The sequence below is a fragment of the Bubalus kerabau genome, chromosome 20, assembly GCF_029407905.1.
Source record: "Bubalus kerabau isolate K-KA32 ecotype Philippines breed swamp buffalo chromosome 20, PCC_UOA_SB_1v2, whole genome shotgun sequence".
NCBI lineage: Eukaryota > Metazoa > Chordata > Mammalia > Artiodactyla > Bovidae > Bubalus > Bubalus kerabau.
Genome location: NC_073643.1, coordinates 53,345,491 through 53,364,880, shown reverse-complemented (window position 1 = coordinate 53,364,880; position 19,390 = coordinate 53,345,491). Strand labels below are relative to the sequence as shown.

The window sequence follows — 19,390 nt, the reverse complement described above, 5'->3', positions numbered from 1 at the left end:
TGGTGTTCAACCAGAGCACTGGGCAGGGAGTCCTGGAGGTCAAATCAGAAGGGATGTCCTGGACTTCCCTGGTGGTCCTGTGGGTAAGAATCTGCCTGCCAATGCAGGGGATGTGGGTTGGATCCCTGGTCCAGGAAGATCCCACACCAGGCAACTAAGCCCTTGGGCCACAGCTACTGAGACCTCACACTCTAGAGCCTGTGCTCCGCAACAAGAGAAGCCACCGCAACGAGAAGCCTGTGCACCGCAACTAGAGAGTAGCCCTTGCTCTATGCAACCAGACTAGCTGGGGGGCAGCAACAAAGACACGGTACAGCCAGAACTAACTAACTACATAAAAAGCACATTTTACTAAAAAAGCAAAACAGAAGAAGGGATGTCCTGAAGGCTTTGGGAGTCAAGAGGAGGAGGTACCACTTTTGGTTAAGGTCAGGGAAAATTTTGCAAGGTGGCATGTCAGGGCAAGCAGAGGCACCAGCTGCAGAGATGGGGGCCAAGCAGGAGGCTCCGAGATGGCTTGTGGTTGGAGTGGTCAAGGCAGCTTGAGACCTGCCCCACAGGGCCGGGGTGTGGACACTGAGGAGCTCCGGGAGATCCAGACCCTGCTGTCAGGTGGGGATCTGTGTGCTCTGAAGGCGGAGGGTGAAGTGGTCAAATCAGCACTCTGCCATGGCATCTAGAAATGGTGTGAAGGGTGGACAGTGGTCTGGGGAGAGCCTGAAAATCAGGAAACATGGAGTCTGGAGGTTGTGGCATCACTGAGAGGAGAGGAGACGGGGGTCGGCCCAGGGCAGGGGTGGTGGGAGGTCAGGGCAGTGTCCTCAGGAGGAAGAAGGAGCAGGTGGGGCTCCCAGGTTTCCAGCTCAGGGCTCCTGCAGCAGCACCCAGCCAACAGCCCAGTGCGGACCACCAGGGTGTTCATGGGAGTCTTGAACCCAGAGGCACAGTCCAGTATGTGTGTGATGTCTTGAGAAGGGCCGTCCCCAGGAACGTGTGAGGACGGGTAGGAGAAGCAGCCCGGATGCTCCTGAGCCAGCCCTGCCTCCTAAGAGGACAGTCCTTGGAGGAGAGTCAGCAGGAGCCCCCAGGGAGGAGGAGGGGACCCAGGAGGGCAGGGACAGGGGAGAATTGTTCAGGGGCAAGTTCAAGAGGACAGAGTGTTTCCCTAGCACCTGTGAAGACAAATAGGTTGAGTGTAGCAACAGGCCACAACTGCTGGGGTCTTTGGATGTGACGTCTTAGTCTGAGGAAGGCAGAGGAGAAGACTAGGAGAGGGAGCAGGTGGAGCTGAGACCCTGACTGTCTGAGGTTTGTGGAGAAGAGAAGATGGTTTGGCCCAGATGGCTGCCTAGGACAGGGTGGGGGGGTGAGGGGCTAGAAGGGGTTGGTCCTGTCATCCACTCATCAAACTTTAACTAAGTGCCTATTGGGTGCCAAGCAGTGCCTAAAGGAGAAGATCGAATAGCAAATACCCTCCTTTACCCTGAATCCTGAGGAGCCCATGGTGTGGAGGTAGAGGGGATGTAGACAGTGCCTGGTCCCTGCCTCTCCTGGAGGACTCAATCCTCTTGAGCAAGCCTGCTGGTGACACTCCCCGTGGGGTCCAGGAGAGGCCAAGAAGTTGTCAGGGAGATGGAGAAACCCTTTTTTCACCTTGCACAGAGGCCTCCCTTCCCACTGGCCAGCAATCTCATGAAGCAGCAGCAGGAGCTGAGGCAAGTCAATCTCACACCCTGGGAGGAGGGCAGGGATGGGGCAGGTCAGGGCCCAGGCTAAGCATAAAAGGAGGGTCCCTCGGGCTGGGAGGAGGTAGGCTGGGGACCATGAAGACTTAGAGGGCCAGCCTCTCCCTGGGGCGCTGGTCACTGTGGCTACTGCTGCTGGGACTGGTGCTGCCCTCGGCCAGCGCCCAGGCCCTCAGCTACAGGGAGGCCGTGCTTCGTGCTGTGGATCAGCTCAATGATGGGTCCACAGAAGCTAATCTCTACTGCCTCCTGGAGCTAGACCTGCCTCCCAAGGATGTGAGTTGGGGAGGGGCTGAGCCATCTCCCCCCAGCTTTGGCCACACTGTCGCCGCTTCACTAAGGCTGGTTCTCTTGTCAGGAAGGCACTTTTCCCTCTAGGTGGGTTCCCATCTCTTCCAGGAAACCTTCCCAGACCTGGGGCCCTCCCAGCACCAGGCTTCCTGTCTTAGCATCTCTGCTGTGGGAACAGGTGCCCTGCACACCTGGCTCAGGCTCCCTGGACTTCTGGGAGCTCCAGGGATGGGAGGGTCACAGGCTCTGTGAGGTGACTTCCCTGCTACTATCCCACCTGAACCTTGGTGTCTCTCTGCCAGGGGGAGCTCCGTCAGCCTGGAGGCTCCAGTGACAAGGGCCCTCCCTGCAGGCGGCCCTGACCTCCCTCAGCCCCTCTGAGGGGAGGCGCTGCCATCAGCGCTGCTGTGAGGGCCACTCCTGCTCTCTGTGTGCCCGTGAGGCCGGGCACGGGCTCTGTCCCCTCCCCTGTGCTCCCAGCACCAAGCCCAGGGCCGGACACACAGGGGGCTGGAGAGGCTGCGGTCTGGGTGGGGGGCAGGGAGACAGATCAGAGAAGGAAACATGAACCCGAGCCCAGTCTCCCCACTTTGATCCTTGACCAGGTGGAGGACCGGGGAGCTCGAAAGCCTGTGAGCTTCAGGGTGAAGGAGACTGTGTGCCCCAGGCCGAGCCTGCAGCCCCCGGAGCAGTGTGACTTCAAGGAGTATGGGGTGAGCCTGGGGACTGAGACTGAGGGCTGGGATCAATGCTTCTCAGCGTGAGCTGAACAGGGAACTTCAGGGAATGTTTCCAGCCCCTGGCAGGTGAGGTGGGCTGAGCCTGGGAGATTATGGCCCGGGGTTTCCAGTTTGACCTTGAGCTCCCCTTCCAGCTGGTGAAACAGTGTTTGGGCACAGTCAGCCTGGACCGGTCCGATGACCAGTTTGACATAAACTGTAATGAGGTGAGTGGCCCCTTCTGTGTTGGGCATATGCTAACAGGGTGGGTTGAGAAACATCCTTTGGACCAATGACCCGCTGCTCCGTCTAGGGCAGAGAAAAGGCCCTCCTATCTGGGCCCACCCTCCCCAATCCCCAGGTCTCCAGCCCTGGCTCTACATCCTTTAGAGAAGTGGCTGCTAATGGGGTCCCCACCCAGGAACTCACAGTAAGGCAGATTCTCAGCCCCACTGAGACCTCCTGAATCAGACTTTGGGGTGGGGCCCCGGCATTTGCATTTTCACAAGGCCTCCAGGGGATTCTGACGGTGCTGAAATTGTGACACCCTGACTTGAGTCATGGTCTTGAGGCCATGCTCCAGTCCATCTTTGCCCGGATGGGCTTGTGACCCTTGGAAGCCCCTTGTCATCTCTGGGATCAGTTTCCCCATATGTTGTGGGTTTAGGGATTCAACCACATGCTCCAAAGATCACTGCCAGAGGATGATCTGGGGCCAAAGTTCCTTTGGTGGCTCAGTTTGGGGGTTGTTCATGTGGGGAGAGAGTGATCTTCTCTTGACCCTTGCCCAGTCCCACAAGTAATCTCTTCCATTGTGGTTCACAGCTTCAGAGTGTCAGGGCTAAGTGACCTCAGCCTCCCAAACCTCGGCCTCCTCACAGGCCAAGGCCAAGGCCACGGCCATGGTTCCCGCCAAGGTTCCCCGGAAAACGGTGAAGGACTGGCTATCATACCTATTAATGGCTTTTGGTGAATTCCGAGCCTGAGGGAAGCATTTTAAAGATATGATTTGTTCTGGAGCAGACTTCTGGACGGTGAAAAATAAATTTTTGTGAAAACAACTTCCTCCAGGCTTCAATTTCAATTATTTCCCTTTTTCCCACAATGGCACCCCACTCCAGTATTCTTGCCTGGAAAATCACATGGACAGAGGAGGCTGCAGTCCATGGGGTCGCTAAGAGTCGGATACGACTGAGCGACTTCACTTTCACTTTTCACTTTCATGCATTGGAGAAGGAAATGGCAGCCTACTCCAGTGTTCTTGCCTGGAGAATCCCAGGGACAGGGGAGCCTGGTGGGCTGCCGTCTATGGGGTCGCACAGAGTCGGACACGACTGAGCGACTGAACTGAACTGAACTGAGACTGAGTCCTTAACTCTGAGAGGCCTCCTCTGTGTGTGTATGTGTGTGTGTGTGTGTGTGTGTGTGGCTATGTGTATGTGTGTGTCTGTGTGTGTGTCTATGTGTGTGTGTGTGATCACCCCTGTGAACACAGAGAAGCGTGAGGCCCCTGTTCCTTCCAGGAGGGCACGGGGAAGGCAGAAGCCCCAGGAGCTCCAGGACAGCATCCCCAGCCTCAGGTCCCTCCCGAGCCCTTCACCCACCCTGCCCTCCTCCTCCAACACCCAGTATGACGTACAGAGACCTGCTGTGTGTGCAGAGCTGGTGGGGCTGCTGTTCCTGCTCGCATGGAGCTGACAGTCCACGAGGCGCCAGGCTGCTCACCTTGTTAAACACTCACAGAGTCACAGTTCAGTCTCAGGCTTGAGCATGCAAGTACAATGGCCAAAATGTTCCTCTTGCCCTTGACAATCTTAATTCTGGAATAGCCTGCCCCTCCTGGCTTTTCCTGTGGTTTTGAGACACACTACTGTTTCTTCAGCTGGGTCCCAGATTGAAGCAGTGGGCTTGCGTTTAGGGATCACATGACACAAACATTTGCACCATTAAATACAAGCATCCTGCTCTTTGGGGTGAAGAGCTCTGCATGAGGGTGAGAGACACACACAGAGTGACGCACAGGTCACATCACTGTTTGCCTGGGTGTTTCAGACACTGTCCATGCCCTGCCCACTCCTTATTCTCTAGCCAATCTTTGCTCTGGGGAAGACTGGAAGCACTGGTTTGGGGCTGGGGGGCTGTTGGATCCAGGAAGCAACTTCATTCAAACATTGTGGGGACTTGGTGGAAAAATACCTTCTCTTCCTCAAGCCTTGGGTGGCCCGTTTTCAGACATGTCACACCACTCCCTGATATCCACAGCTGGGTTGAGCCCCCGTCTCCCATTTTTGTAACCTCTTCCTTGAAACACATCCTCTTTGACTCAGGTCCTGCCCTGTCTCCCTTCTCTACACTCCTGCTGGTGCTTTCTGGAATCATCTCCCAGACAAAACACTGCGTTAGCCAAAAAGTAATATCTTACCCGAAATCCTGAACAACTTTTTGGCCAACACAATACTTCCACGAAACGCTTGTCTTAGGTCTGCCTCGGAGCCAACCTGAACCAAGACACAGATTGCCTTCTCTGAGAGGGACAGAGGGTAGGATCTCACAGGGCATTTACTCTGCTACCTGTCAGGCTTGGCTCCTCTTGGTGAGCAGGTGGGGCTGATTTCAGGCAGGCTAGAGGAACCTCATGCTTCTCACTCTACTTCATCCAGCATTCTGGGATGAATGCCACAGAGAAACTCGGGGCTGTGCTGTGTCTGTGCCCGAGGATTCAGGCTTGCCAGAGCTACAGGTTAAATGGTCAGGATTTCTTTTTTTGAGCTAGTTGTTAAACTCTGGGTAGCTTGAAGTTGGTGGCTGTTCCTGCTGACAGGTTGATGCCTCCCAAGCTCCATGCCACCCTGCTCCTGCCTGTGCTGCTGAGGCAGTGAAGACTGCAGGAAAGAGAGGTGGTACCTGGAGTCCACTGTTGCCGATGAAACTGAGCAGCATCTTGCAACAGGAGCAGTCCTTCCCCGCTGTCTTTATGGTTGAGTTTGGTGACTGCTCCTCTTCCCAACCTCACTCCATTCTGTGATGTCATCATTGCTCTGAGAGGTTTCCTTGAGCCAACATGCATTTCCTCTTAGGCATGTGAAGATAAATTTCACCCTCGTGGCTCAGCTCTGTAGGTCAGATGCTAGGAGCTATGATGGGTGTCTCTGCTTTCTGTTCACAGGGCCAGTCAAGATGCTGATAAGGCTGGATTCCTTTCAATAACCTCTAGGGGAGAACTGCTTTCAAGCTCGTTCAGGTTGATGGCAGAATTTGGTTCTTTGTGCTTGTAGGATTGAGACCGTGAATCCCTTGCGTGCTGTTGGCTGGGGTTGGTCTCAGTTCCTAGAGGCTGTAACCAGGCCTTTGCTCATCTTTCTCCATCTTCAAAGGCAGCAATGGCCAGTGGAGGCTTTCCCTTTCTCCTAATCTCTCTGACTTCTGAGAGCTTGAATTTCTTAATAATTTTTGATTCAAGGGACATGTATTTTCATCTTGCAAGTTATGCAGCTGGCCCTGGCCAGTGGTGTCTCCACACTTCCCACATCATTTAAAGGAGACCCTGGAAGTCATTCTCAGAGCAACTGATTTCACTCCATCCTTGTGGGGAAAACATCCAATTGTCTTTTTGAAGCCTTGAGAACACAACAAGAAATATAGTTAAAAATAACCAGAGTACCTGGGCTGATTAGCTGAGGTCAGTGAGTCCTGCATGAGCAGTGGGAAAGTGAAAGGTGAGGATTTAGGAATATCGGGTCACCACAAGTTAGAACGCTGCTTGCGAATGCACTATGGGTTCTCTGATGTTCCTGCGGGGATCTTTGCTTCCAGCCACCTGGAGCCCTTTGTACAGAAAATAACATAGAAGTTCCAAAGAAAGTCATTAACTGGGGACGTGACTGGGACCATGGGAAACTTACGTTATCTAAAAAACCAGACACTTTCTGCATACCAAGAGCTCAATAAAAGTGATATCGAATCGGTTAGTGAGGTTCTTGATCCTCGAGATCTTGAGTCCCCCGGTCCCATCTTTAAAACTTTAATTCTGTCTGTAGTTTCTTTTTCCCAAACTGTGTGTTGACCCACTTTCAATCCCTACCCACTGTCCTGGCCACAGCACATACTTACCCAGCTTTTATGTGTTGTCTTCGCCCATAGTCTTGAGCATCCAGAGGACAGGGAACAGCTCAGGAAGGGAAGAAAGAGTGGGAGTTGGCACAGTGCAGAAAGGGACCCCCAGAGCAGCCTGTCAATGCTCATGGTGCTGCAAGTCAAAAAGCCGAATCTCCAGGCTGCTTGAAGCAGTGGGCTACAGGAGCAATGCAGGGCTGACAAGGGTGGTGATGGGGGCCAGGCAGAGGCGGCCTGGGGGTCATCTGAGAGAGAAGTAGGAGGCCTCATATCGGACCGGGAAAAATTTACTCAAGAGCCGGAGCTGAGTGCTGACATCAGCACCAGCCAAGACCTCCCTCCCAAGGCCACACCGCCACCCCACCCAGGGCCTCCGTTTCCTCCCTGGTCTGATGGTGGTAAGCCCTGCCCTGCGTCCTGACAAGAGTGCTGTGAGGACTTCCCTGGTGGTCCAATGGTTAACAATGTGCTTGCCAATGCAGGGGACACTGGTTCGGTTTCTGGTCCGGGAATATTCCACATGCCGCAGAGCAGCTAAGTCTGGGTACCGCAACCACTGAGCAGCCTGCCCTAAAGCCTGTGATCCATGTACCACAACCACTGAGCCACCTGCCCTAAAGTCTGTGGTCTGCAACAGGAAAAGCCACTGAGATCAGAAGCCTGCACACCGCAACTAGAGAGTGGCCCCCCTCGCCACAACTAGAGAAAGCCCGTGCTCAGCAATGAAGACCCGAAAAAAATTAAAAAAAAACTCTGAGGTAGCCAACGCTGCTGCTCCTGTTTAGTCGCTATGTCATGTCTGAGTCTTTCAGGACCCCATGGACTGTAGTCCACGAGGTTCCTCTGTCCATGGGATTCTCCAGGTAGGGATACTGGAGTGGGTTGCCATTTCCTCCTCCAGGGGATCTTCCTGACCCAGGGATCAAACCCGAATCTTCTGCTTGTCAGGTGGATTCTTTACTACTGAGCCACCTGGGAAGCCCATATATCACACACAGCAGTATTAATTATATTTTTTACAAAAGAGTGCTATGAGCTTAAAGGAGGTGGATTCACAGGAGCCCTTTGTACCCTGAAGGACCGCACACACAGGTCCCTTTCTTGGACTCAGGTCTCCAGGTTCCATAGACAACATGGCTGTGGGAGACTAGTCGGGGGGCAGGACACAATGGGCTCCACCCTCCCCTCACAGCGTTTTCCTCATGACCATCCCAGAGATTCATGTTAGGGTTGTTGCACTGGTGATAGGAGGGACCCCAGGCACCTCACTCACTGGAAGGAAACTGGTGCCACTGGAGGAAAGCTCACTTCAATGAGCTCACCCATGGGCAAACAGGTGACTGTGGCGGCAAGGAGCTGTGGAGGGAGCCCCCTGCTTCAGCAGCTTCAGGGACAGTCGGGGGATCTGTTCTGTGCCCACTGCAGAGCTTGGGTTTCACACCAACACAGCATGGCTCTCACCAAACACAGTTCTAGCCCACCCGGTCCCTGCCACTCATCAGTCCTCCCAGTCTCCATCCCCATCCAGTCCACAATCCCTCCTGCCCAGCTTCTCCCTTGTGTGTTGTTTTTAATCAAGGTCAGTATCTGAAAAGAGGTTCCCCCTCGGGGGGCAGTTTGCTGTTGGAGGCATGAGCAGTGGTTCTTTGCTTGTGGTGAGCAGTCTGAAAAGTGCTTTTAAAATCTCCAAATTACTTTGTTCTGTGTTTTTTTTTTAATATAAATTTATTTATTTTAATTGGAGGCTAATTACTTATGAGCTTCCCTCGTGGCTCAGATGGTAAAGCATCTGCTTGCAATGCGGGAGACCCGGGTTCGATCCCTAGGTTGGGAAGATCTCCTGGAGAAGGAAATGGCAACCCACTCCAGTATTCTTGCCTGGAGAATCCCACGGATGGAGGAACATGGTAGGCTACAGTCCATGGGGTCGCAAAGAGTCGGACACGACTGAGTGACTTCACTTTCACTTCACTAATTACTTTACAATATTGTATTGGTTTTGCCATACATCAACATGAATCTGCCACGGGTGTACATGTGTTCCCCATCCTGAAGCCCCCTCCCACCTCCTCCCCGTACCATCCCTCTGGGTCATCCCAGTGCACCAGCCCCAAGCATCCTGTATCCTGCATCGAACCTGGACTGGCGACTCATTTCATATATGATATTATACATGTTTCAATGCCATTCTCCCAAATTGTTCTGTTTTTTCTTTTTCTTTCCTTTTAAAAAATTTAACTATTTATTTATTTTGGCTGTGCCAGGTCTCTTACCGCTTTGCAGTGAAAGGCTACAGCTCTGTCTAGTTGCAACGAATGGGGGCTAAACTCTGGTTGTGGTATGCAGACTCCTCATTGTGGTGGCTTCTCGGGTCGCAGAGCACGGGCTCTAGGCAGGCAGGCTCCACTAGGTGCAGCACGTGGGCTCAGTAGTTTTGGGTCGTGGGCTCTAGAAAACAGGATCAGGAGTTGGGGCCACAGGCTTAGTTGTCCCATCGCATGTGGGATCTCCCTGGACCAGGGATCGAACCTGTGTCTCCTGCTTTGGTGGAAGGATTCTTTACCATTGTATCACTAGGGAAGTCCTTTCTTTTTCTTTCTTTTTTTCTGGTTTAATTTTTGCTGGCTTCCAAATTGTTTTTTGGAAATCAGAAAAGCAAGTGCCACCTGGATCTGTTGAGGTTAAACCTGGGATCAGGAGAAAGGTGGATAATGAGAAATAGAATCAGAGGAGATTGCATTCTGATTTCCAGTCCCTCATTCTCCCCAGGAGTTGGTCCCTTCTGTCTTTCCAAAGTGCATCAGTTCAGTTTCGTTCAGTCGCTCAGTCATGTCCTACTCTTTGTGACCCCATGAATCGCAGCACGCCAGGCCTCCCTGTCCATCACCAACTCCCGGAGTTCACTCAGACTCACGTCCATCGAGTCAGTGATGCCATCCAGCCATCTCATCCTCTGTCGTCCCCTTCTCCTCCTGCCCCCAATCCCTCCCAGCATCAGAGTCTTTTCCAATGAGTCAGCTCTTCGCAAGAGATGGCCCAAGTACTGGAGTTTCAGCTTCAGCATCATTCCTTCCAAAGAAATCCCGGGGTTGATCTCCTTCAGAATGGACTGGTTGGATCTCCTTGCAGTCCAAGGGACTCTCAAGAGTCTTCTCCAACACCACAGTTCAAAAGCATCAATTCTTCGGCACTCAGCCTTGTTCACAGTCCAACTCTCACATCCATACATGACCAAAGGAAAAACCATAGCCTCGACTAGACAGACCTTTGTTGGCAAAGTGATGTCTCTGCTTTTGAATATGCTATCTTGGTTGGACATAACTTTCCTTCCAAGGAGTAAGCGTCTTTTAATTTCATGGCTGCAGTCACCATCTGCAGTAGATGGCAAAAGCTCGGATGAGCTGCTGGAAGTGTTTCTACCTTCCCAGGGCACTCATGGACAGATGGAAGATGTCCACTAGGACAAGCCAGTCAGTGGGAAGGGAACACAGAGGCACCCGGGGAGGAGTGTGTGGGCTTCGTGTGAAGGGCCCTGTCTTCCTCCATCCTCACAGAAGTTCATGTCTGGATGGGCTCAGCTCACTTCCTGTTTGAAGGTCGTGGTCTCCAGGAGGCTAACCCTGAGATCCTGAGGGTTTGCAAGTCTTTGTCCTGGTAGAAGAATGAAAGAGGATTTGCTTTTCTGATGTACCCAAGGTATCCAGGGTCCTGTCTGGGGAGAGAACATCCCCTCAGTCTCTCTGCTGACAGGTCTGGCCTGGGCTCCCAGCTGCCCTCTCTACACCCACGTCCCCAGTAAAAACCCACTCACAGGAATGGTACCCATGCCCCACAGTCTGTTCACTGCCTGGGGCTGGCCCTGAGCCTGGTTCTCTTCTGCAAAACTCAGGCACCTTCCTGCTCAGCCCCCACCTGGGCCCAGGTCACCTTGTCACACGGTCCCTGATCCAGCGGAGAGGAGCTGATAGGATGTTTGCTGTGCTTGGTGGTGGTGAGATTTGGAGCCTGAGCTTGGCTCAGCTGAGGCCCTTGGAATCACTAGGCTCAAGGCTGACTCTGAGCAGTCACCTCGATGCCCTCCAAGTACTCTGGCTATGGTGTGGCTGGTGCAGCCTCTGTTGGTTTTATGTCCCCCCCTCCCCCCAGTACCTGGGGGTGGGATGGTGCTGCCCTCCTGCCAGCTGATCTGCTTCATCAAACCCCGTGCCTGGGAAACCCCAGCCTAGCTGAGGAGTTTCCAGGAGGGCTTAGCCTCCCCATCTCTTTGCTTCACCTGAAGTGGTCAGTGGGGAGGAGGAAGTAGACCCTGAGCAGAGAGAGGGTCCTGATGCTCAACCGTCCTTCCCTGTTTCTTGCAGAGGGCAGGAGGGAGGACCAAATTGCCCTCCACTAGTTGCCGAGAGGTACACAGCGTGCTGGGTCAGTGGAGGGATTGGGTCCCCCAGTGGGTCTGCCATTTCCTAGTGAGGGGGGGTGTCCTTGATTGAAAGATTTGCCTGTGGGTCTCATTTTCCTTGACAACTGATCTACACAGAGAGCTGGTGGGTGTTTCCAGAGATCTGGGGCCCTGTTTAGAACAGGGTTTCTGTTCCGATTGCCCCAGACTCTCGGGGACCCGAAGGGTGGCTGGGAAGAGAAAAGGAGGGGGTGATGCAGGATCAGGGCTCCTACCTGAGTTTGTTGGGGGTGAAAAGTGTATGTGGATTTTCTAAAGACTGGATGTGGAGTTGGGGGCCACCTGGCTGGGGACAAGGGCGTGGTGTCTTTCCTGACAAGAGCTCTGTTCTGACAGGCTGTGAGGACTAAAGCAGGATCCTGGAGGCATGGGAGGCTCACACTTGGCATCACAGAAGGCACAGCCTGAACCTGGCAGAGGACACGACACTGCATCCAGAGAGGATGGACGAGGGGACTTCAGTCTGAAGTCTGAGCAAAGGCAAGGGCGCAGAGGCAGGAAAGCATAGGGTGGGTGTCAGGATTACCAGTCACCCTGTAAGCATGTGTATTGCTCGCTATTTTCTATTGCAATCATCTCCCTTTCCTCCTTTTACTTGGGAAAAGTATACAGCTTGACCAACGTGCCTCTGGGGCAATATCTGGGCTGTGTAACCAGGTTTCACAAAGCCCAACTTTCTTTCCTTCTCCAAGACTGAGTGGGCCACCAGCACCATCCATCCAGGCTGCCACCTTCCAAGGCGGGCTGGCCAAGCCCCCAAGGATCCCACAGGGCAACTGAGTCCACCAGCCACCACGGGCCTCATGGGCACATGGTGCTTCCCTGCTGGTGATGGATTCGAATGAGCTTCATGGTCTCAGGATCCTCTGTCGCTTGGGCACATTCTTCCTCCAGCTGTGCTCTCTTGTCCTCCCAGTGGGCCCCGCTTCCCCCTCGGTGTCCAATCAGAGCAGTGAGCAGGGAGTCACTGAGGTCAAATCAGAAGGGATGTCCTGAAGTCTCTGTGAGCCAAGAGAAGTTTCCTTGTGTGGTTGAGGTCAGGGAAGGCTTCTCAAGTTGGAAGACAGGTCAAACAGAGGCATCAGGTGCAGAGATGGGAGGAGAGCAGGAGGCTCTGAGTGGCTTGTGGTTGGGGTGGATGGGGCACCCTGACACCTGAGAACCACAGGGCTGGGGTGTGGACAATGATGAGGATCAATATCCAGACCATGGTGCCCCTGCTCAAGGCAGCTGGTCAGTGGCCACATCAGTGGCTGGCAGGAGCCCTAGATGACGGTGTGGAGGGTGGACAGTAGTTAGGGAAGAGCCTGGAAAACAAAGAAGTTGAACTGTGGGGCTTGTGGCTTCACTCAGATGAAAGGAGATGGGGGGAGGAGCTGGGCAGGACTGGAGGGAGGTCAGAGGGGATGTAGACACTGTCTACTCCTTCCCTCTTGGAGGGCACAACCCACCTGAGCAAGCCTTACTGTAACACTTCCCATGTGCCCCAGAGATGCCAAGGTATTAAGAGAGATGGAGAAACCATTTCTTCACCTTGCACAGGGGTCTCCCTGCCCACTGCCCAGAAAACCCATGAGGCAACAGCAAGGACTGTGGCAAGACCAGCTCACACCCTGGGAGGAGGGCAGGGATGGGGACGGTTCCTCATTGAACCTTTGCATCAGGCCCAGTTGAGCATAAAAGAAGCGTTCCTCAGTGGAAGGAGGCAGACTGGGGACCATGGAGACCCAGAGGGCCAGCCTCTCCCTGGGGCGCTGGTCGCTGTGGCTACTGCTGCTGGGACTGGTGCTGCCCTCGGCCAGTGCCCAGGCCCTCAGCTACAGGGAGGCCGTGCTTCGTGCTGTGGATCGCATCAATGATGGGTCCTCAGAAGCTAATCTCTACCGCCTCCTGGAGCTAGACCCGCCTCCCAAGGATGTGAGTTGGGGAGGGGGCTGGGGACAGGCCCTTCTCCTGCCTGCTTTGGCCACACTGTCACTCCTTTCACTCAGGCTGTACCTCTGTCAGGAAGGCACTTTTCCCTCTAGGTGGGCTCCCACCTCTTCCAGGAAACCTTCCCAGACCTGCCCCCCCCCCCCCCCAGCACCAGGCTTCCTGTCTTAGCATCTCTGCTGTGGGAACAGGCGCCCTGCACACCTGGCTCCCTGGACTTCTGGGAGCTCCAGGGATGGAGGGCTCACAGACTCTGTGAGGTGACTTCCCTGCTACTATCCCACCTGAACCTTGGTGTCTCTCTGCCAGGGGGAGCTCCATCAGCCTGGAGGCTCCAGTGACAAGGGCCCTCCCTGCAGGCGGCCCTGACCTCCCTCAGCCCCTGTGAGGGGAGGCGCTGCCATCAGCGCTGCTGTGAGGGCCGCTCCTGCTCTCTGTGTGTCCATGAGGCCGGGCATGGGCTCTGTCCCCTCCCCTGTGCTCCCAGCACCAAGCCCAGGGCCGGACACACAGGGGGCTGGAGAGGCTGCCGTCTGGATCAGGGGCAAGGATACAGATCAGAGAAGGAAACATGAGCCTGAGCCCAGTCTCCCCACTTTGATTGTTGACCAGGTAGAGGACCGGGGAGCTCGAAAGCCTGCAAGCTTCAGGGTGAAGGAGACTGTGTGCCCCAGGACGAGCCAGCAGCCCCTGGAGCAGTGTGACTTCAAGGAGAATGGGGTGAGCCTGGGGCCTGGAGACTGAGGGCTGGGATCAATGTTTCTCAGGGAGCTGAGCAGGGGCCTTCAGGGAAGATTTCCAGCCCCTGGGATGTGAAGTAGGGTTAGCCTGGAAAGTTATGGCCCGGGGGTTCCAGTTTGACCTTGAGCTCTCCTTCCAGCTGGTGAAACAGTGTGTGGGGACAATCACCCTGGACCAGTCCGATGACCTATTTGACTTAAACTGTAATGAGGTGAGTGGCCCCTTCTGGTTTTGGAGGGTTCTAGGGGGTAGAGTGTGGAGCATGCTTTGGACTGATGACCCGCTGCCCCATCCAGGGTAGAGAAAGGCCCTCCTACCTGGACCCCTCCCCCCCAGTCCCAGGTCTCCAGCCCTGGCTCTGCATCCCTTAGAGCAGTGTTTCTGTAATGCGGTCCCCACCCCGGAACTGACATGAGACAGATTCTCAGGTCTGAGAGCTCCTGAATCCGACTCTGGGGTGGAGTCCAGCCATTTCTATTTTCACAAGTCCTACAGGGGATTCTGACTGGGCTGAAGTTGAGAGGAATCGACTCAGTAATGATCTCTAATCTGCTGCTCTAATCCAGCTTTGCTAGGATGGGCTTGTGACCCTTGGAAGCCCTATGTTGTCTGTGAACCTGTTTCTCCCTAGGTCTCTTTATATAGGGTTCAATCATATGCTTCAAAGATAACAGCCAGAGGGTGAACAGGACCCAACACTCGTGGTGTCCCAGTTAGAGGGCTGTTCAGGTGTGAAGTGAGGGATCTTGTCTTGACCCTTACCCAGTTCCACAGCAAATCTGTTTTGTCATGGTTTACAGCTTCAGAGTGTCAGGAGATTTCGTCCCCGGCGCCCACGTTTGCCAAGGCCAAGGCCAAGGCCATTGCCATTACCATGGCCTAGGCCAAGGCCAATTCCAAGGCCACTGCCATTACCATGGCCTGGGCCAAGGCCAATTCCAAGGCCACTGCCATTACCACGGCCTGGGCCAAGGCCAATTCCATTGTGAAAATCATTGGGAACGCCAACATCAAGGTTAGCACTACGGCCAAGACCAGCGCCGAGCCCACATCCATTCCTGCTGACATCTCCTATTCCAAGGTTTCCTGGAAAACAGTGAAGGATTGGTTGACATCACACCCATTAAAGAATTTTGATGAATCCTGAGTCCACAGAAGGGTCCTAAGGGTCTGATTTGTTTGGCTTAGACTTCTGGACGGTGAAAAATAAATTCTTGTGAAAACAACTTCCTCCAGGCTCCAATTTCTACTTTCTCGCCTCTTCCCACTTATTGAGACTGAGTCCTTAACTCTCAGAGGGCTACTCTGTGTGTGTGTGCCTCTGTGTGTGTGTGTGTCTATGTACATGTGTGTCTATGTTTCTGTGTGTGTCTGTGTGTTTGTCTATGTGTGTGTGTATGTATGTGTGAACACAGAGAAGCGTGAGGCTCCTGTTCCTTCCAGGAGGGCACGAGGCAGGCAGCAGCCCCAGGAGCTCCAGGACAGCGTCCTCACCCTCGGGTCCCTCCCGAGCCCTTCACCCACCCCTGCCCTCCTCCTCCAACACCCAGTAGGACCTAAGGAGACCTGCTGTGTGTGCAGTGCTGGTGGGAATGCTGCTCCTGCTCGCATGGAGCTGACAGTCCACAAGGGGCCAGGCTTCCCACCTTGTTAAACACTCACAGAGACTGTTCTGGGCATTGCAGCTGCAGGCTCAGCCCTGAGACTGAACTGCGTCTCTGTGAGTGACACACAGATCACACCACTGTTTGCCTCAGTGATCAGACACTGCCCATGTCCTGCCCACTCCCCATTTTCTAGCTGACCTTTGCTCTGGGGCAGATGGTAGCCCAGGGGAGTTTGAATCCAGGGAGCAGCTTCAACTAACCATTGGGGGAACTTGATGGAAAAACATCTCTTCTTTCTCCCTCCTTGGGTGTTCCACTCCCAGATGTGTCACACCTCTGTCTGAGGTCCCCAACTGGCTTTAGTCTCAGCCACGCACTTCAGTGACCTCTTCATTGAACGTACTCTTCTGACTCAGGTCCTACCCTGTCTCATGTCTCTACATCCCTACTCGAGCTTTCTGGAATTGCCTCCCAAACAAACTACTTCTGCTAAATGCTTGTCTTAGGTCTGCTTCTGGGTCAACCTGAACCAAGACACAGATCCCTTTCTCTGAGAGGGACAGAGGGCAGGATCTCACAGAGCATGTACTCTGCTACCTGTCAGGCTTGGCTCCTCTTGGTGAACAGGTGGGGCTGAATCAGGAAGGTTAGAGGAAAACAATAGAATGGGAAAGACTGGAGATCTCTTCAAGAAATTTAGAGATACCAAGGGAACATTTCATGCAAAGATGGGTACCATAAAGGACAGAAATGGTATGGACCTAACAAGCAGAAAATATTAAGAAGAGGTGGCAAGAAATACACAGAAGAACTATACAAAAAAGATCTTAATGACCCAGATAATCAGGATGGTGTGATAACTCACCTAGAGCCAGACATCTTGGAATGCGAAGTCAAGTGGGCCTTAGGGAACATCACTAAGAACAAAGCTAGTGGAGGTGATGGAATTCTAGTTGAGCTATTTCAAATCCTAAAAGATGATGCTGTTAAAATGCTGCACTCAATATGCCAGCAAATTTGGAAAACTCAGCAGTGGCCTCAGGACTGGAAAAGGTCCGTTTTCATTCCAACCCCAAAGAAAGGCAATGCCAAAGAATGTTCAAACTACCACACAATTGCACTCATCTCACACACTAGTAAAGTAATGTTCAAAATTCTCCAAGTGAGGCTTCAACAGTATGTGAACTGAGAACTTCCAGATGCTCAAGCTGGATTTAAAAAAGGCAGAGGAAGCAGAGATCAAATTGTCAACATTTTCTGGATCATTGGAAAAGCAGGAGAGTTTCAGAAAAATATTTACTTCTGCTTTATTGATTATGCCAAAGCCTTTGACTGTGTGGATCACCACAACAAACTGGAAAATTCTTAAAGAGATGGGAATACCAGACCTCTTTATCTGCCTCCTGAGAAATCTGTATGCAGGTCAAGAAGCAACAGTTAGAACTGGACATGGAACGATGGACTGGTTCCAAGTTGGGAAAGGAGTGCGTCAAGGATGTATATTGTCACCCTGCTTATTTAACTTATATGCAGAGTACATCATGAGAAATGCTGGATTCAATGCTGGATGAAGCACAAGCTGGAATCAAGATTGCTGGGAGAAATATCAATAACCTCAGATATGCAGATGACACTGCCCTTATGGCAGAAAGCGAAGCAGAACTAAAGAGCCTCTTGATGAAAGTGAAAGAGGAGAATGAAAAAGCTGACTTAAAACTCAACATTTAAAAAACTGAGATCATGGCATCCAGTCCTATCACTTCCTGGCAAATAATTGGGGAAATAATGGAAACAGTGTCAGACTTTATTTTCTTGGGCTCCAAAATCACTGCAGATGGTGACTGCAGCCATGAAATTAAAAGATGCTTGCTCCTTGGAAGAAATGCTATGACAAACCTAGACAGCATATTAAAAAGCAAAGACATTACTTTGCCGACAAAGGGCCATCTAGGCAAAGCTATGCTTTTTCCAGTAGTTATGTATGAATTTGAGATCGGACCATAAAGAAAGCTGAGCGCCAAAGAATTGATGCTTTTGGACTGTGGTGTTGAAGAAGACTCTTGAGAGTCCCTTGGACTGCAAGGAGGTCCAACCAGTCAATCCTAAAGAAAATCAGTCCTGCATATTCATTGGAAGGACTGATGCTGAAGCTGAAGCTCAAATACTTTGGCCACCCTACACAATGAACTGAGTCATTGGAAAAGACCCTGATGCTGGGAAAGATGGAAGGCAGGAGGAGAAGGGGATGACAGGGGATGAGATGGTTGAATGGCATCACCGGCTCAATGGACATGAGTTTGAGCAAGCTTCGGGAGTTGTTGATGGGCAGAAAAGCCTGGCATGCTGCAGTCCATGGGGTTGCAAAGAGTTGAACATGACTGAGCAACTGAACTGACTGAACTGAAAGGAACCTCATGTGTCTCACTCTACATCACTCCTTCCTGTGGGAGGAAACCCTATAGGGAAACTGAGGGCTCCGTTGTGTTTGTGTCAGTGATACAGGCTTGCCAGAGCCAATTGTTCGATGGTCAGGATTTTTTTTAGCTGCTTGTTAAGCTCTTGGTGGCTCCCCTGGAACTCAACTGGTAGAGAATCTTCCTGCAATCCAGGAGATCCTGGTTCAATCCCTGGGTTGGGAAGATCCCCTGAAGAAGGGAAAGGCTACCCAGTCCAGTATTCTTGCCTGAGAATTCCATGGACCGTACAGTCCATAGTGTTGCAAAGAGTCAGACACGACTGAATGACTTTCACTTTCATTTTAAGCTCTTGGTAGCTTCAAACCAGTAGACGTTCCTGCCAGAGTATTGATGCCTCCTATGCTTGTCCTGCCCTGTCCTGTCTGTGCTGCTGAGGCAGTGAGAACTGCAGGTAGGAGAGTTGGTACCTGAACACACAGCTGGAGTCCGCTGTTGGTGATAAAACTGAGTAGCATATGTCTTTACTTCCCAAAGCACGTACTCGTCAAAACCTGGGAGGACCTGCTGGAAGGGCTGTTTCTACCTTCCCAGTGCACCCGTGGGCAGACAGAAGACCTCTGCTAGGACAAGCCAGTCCATGAGGAGGGAACACAGAGGCACCCAGGAAAGGGAGGTGTGTGGGCCTTGTGCGAAGGGCCCAGTCCTCCATCCTCCCAGAAGTTGATGTCTGGATGGGATCAGCTCACTTCCTGCTCAAATGTCATGGTCTCCCAGAGGCTCACTGTGAGATCCTAAGGGCTTGCAAAGATGGGAGAGAGGACTTCAGTCTGAAGTATGAGCAAATATAAAGCTTCAGAGGCAAGAAGGCACAGGGAGGGTTTCAGGCTTACCTAGTAGGCAGTAATCATGTGTATTGCCAAATCTTTTCTACTGTGAACATCTCCTTTTCCTCATTTGAGTTGGGAAAAGGATACAGTTTGACCAAGAGGCCACTGGGAAATACCTGGACTGTGAAACCAGGTTGCACAAAGGCCCACCTCTCCTTCCTTCTCCAAGGCTGATGTGTAACCAGCACTATCCATCCAGCTGCCACCTTCTGAGGGGCCCTGGCCAAGTCCCCAAGGGTCCCACAGGAACAACTGAGACCAATAGCAAACCCAGAACTCACAATTACATGACAATTCCTCCTGAAACTTGTACAAGAATTTCTTTCTTGGCTTGTGGCCTGTCTATTGCTTTGGTCCATTATCCTCTCAGCCAGCTGCGTTCTCAAAACCCCGCATGCTGGCCACCCCAGCGTGGTGTCCCAACAGGGCATGGGACAGGAATTCACTTGAGGTCAAATCAGAGGAGACTTCCTGAAGGCTGC

General features: G+C 52.7%; 1 protein-coding gene and 1 pseudogene across 1 annotated transcript; both read left to right on the top strand.

Annotated features, from left to right (window-relative positions):
• Nucleotides 1-1,823: 1,823 nt before the first annotated feature.
• On the top strand, nt 1,824-3,691 carry LOC129635065 (cathelicidin-3-like; annotated as a pseudogene).
• Nucleotides 3,692-13,043: 9,352 nt separating this feature from the next.
• On the top strand, nt 13,044-14,986 carry LOC129635000 (cathelicidin-3). Its single transcript, XM_055557581.1, has 4 exons — nt 13,044-13,241; nt 13,869-13,976; nt 14,137-14,208; nt 14,798-14,986. Exons 1-4 carry the CDS (start codon nt 13,044-13,046, stop codon nt 14,984-14,986), a joined length of 567 nt encoding a protein of 188 aa, XP_055413556.1.
• Nucleotides 14,987-19,390: the final 4,404 nt, after the last annotated feature.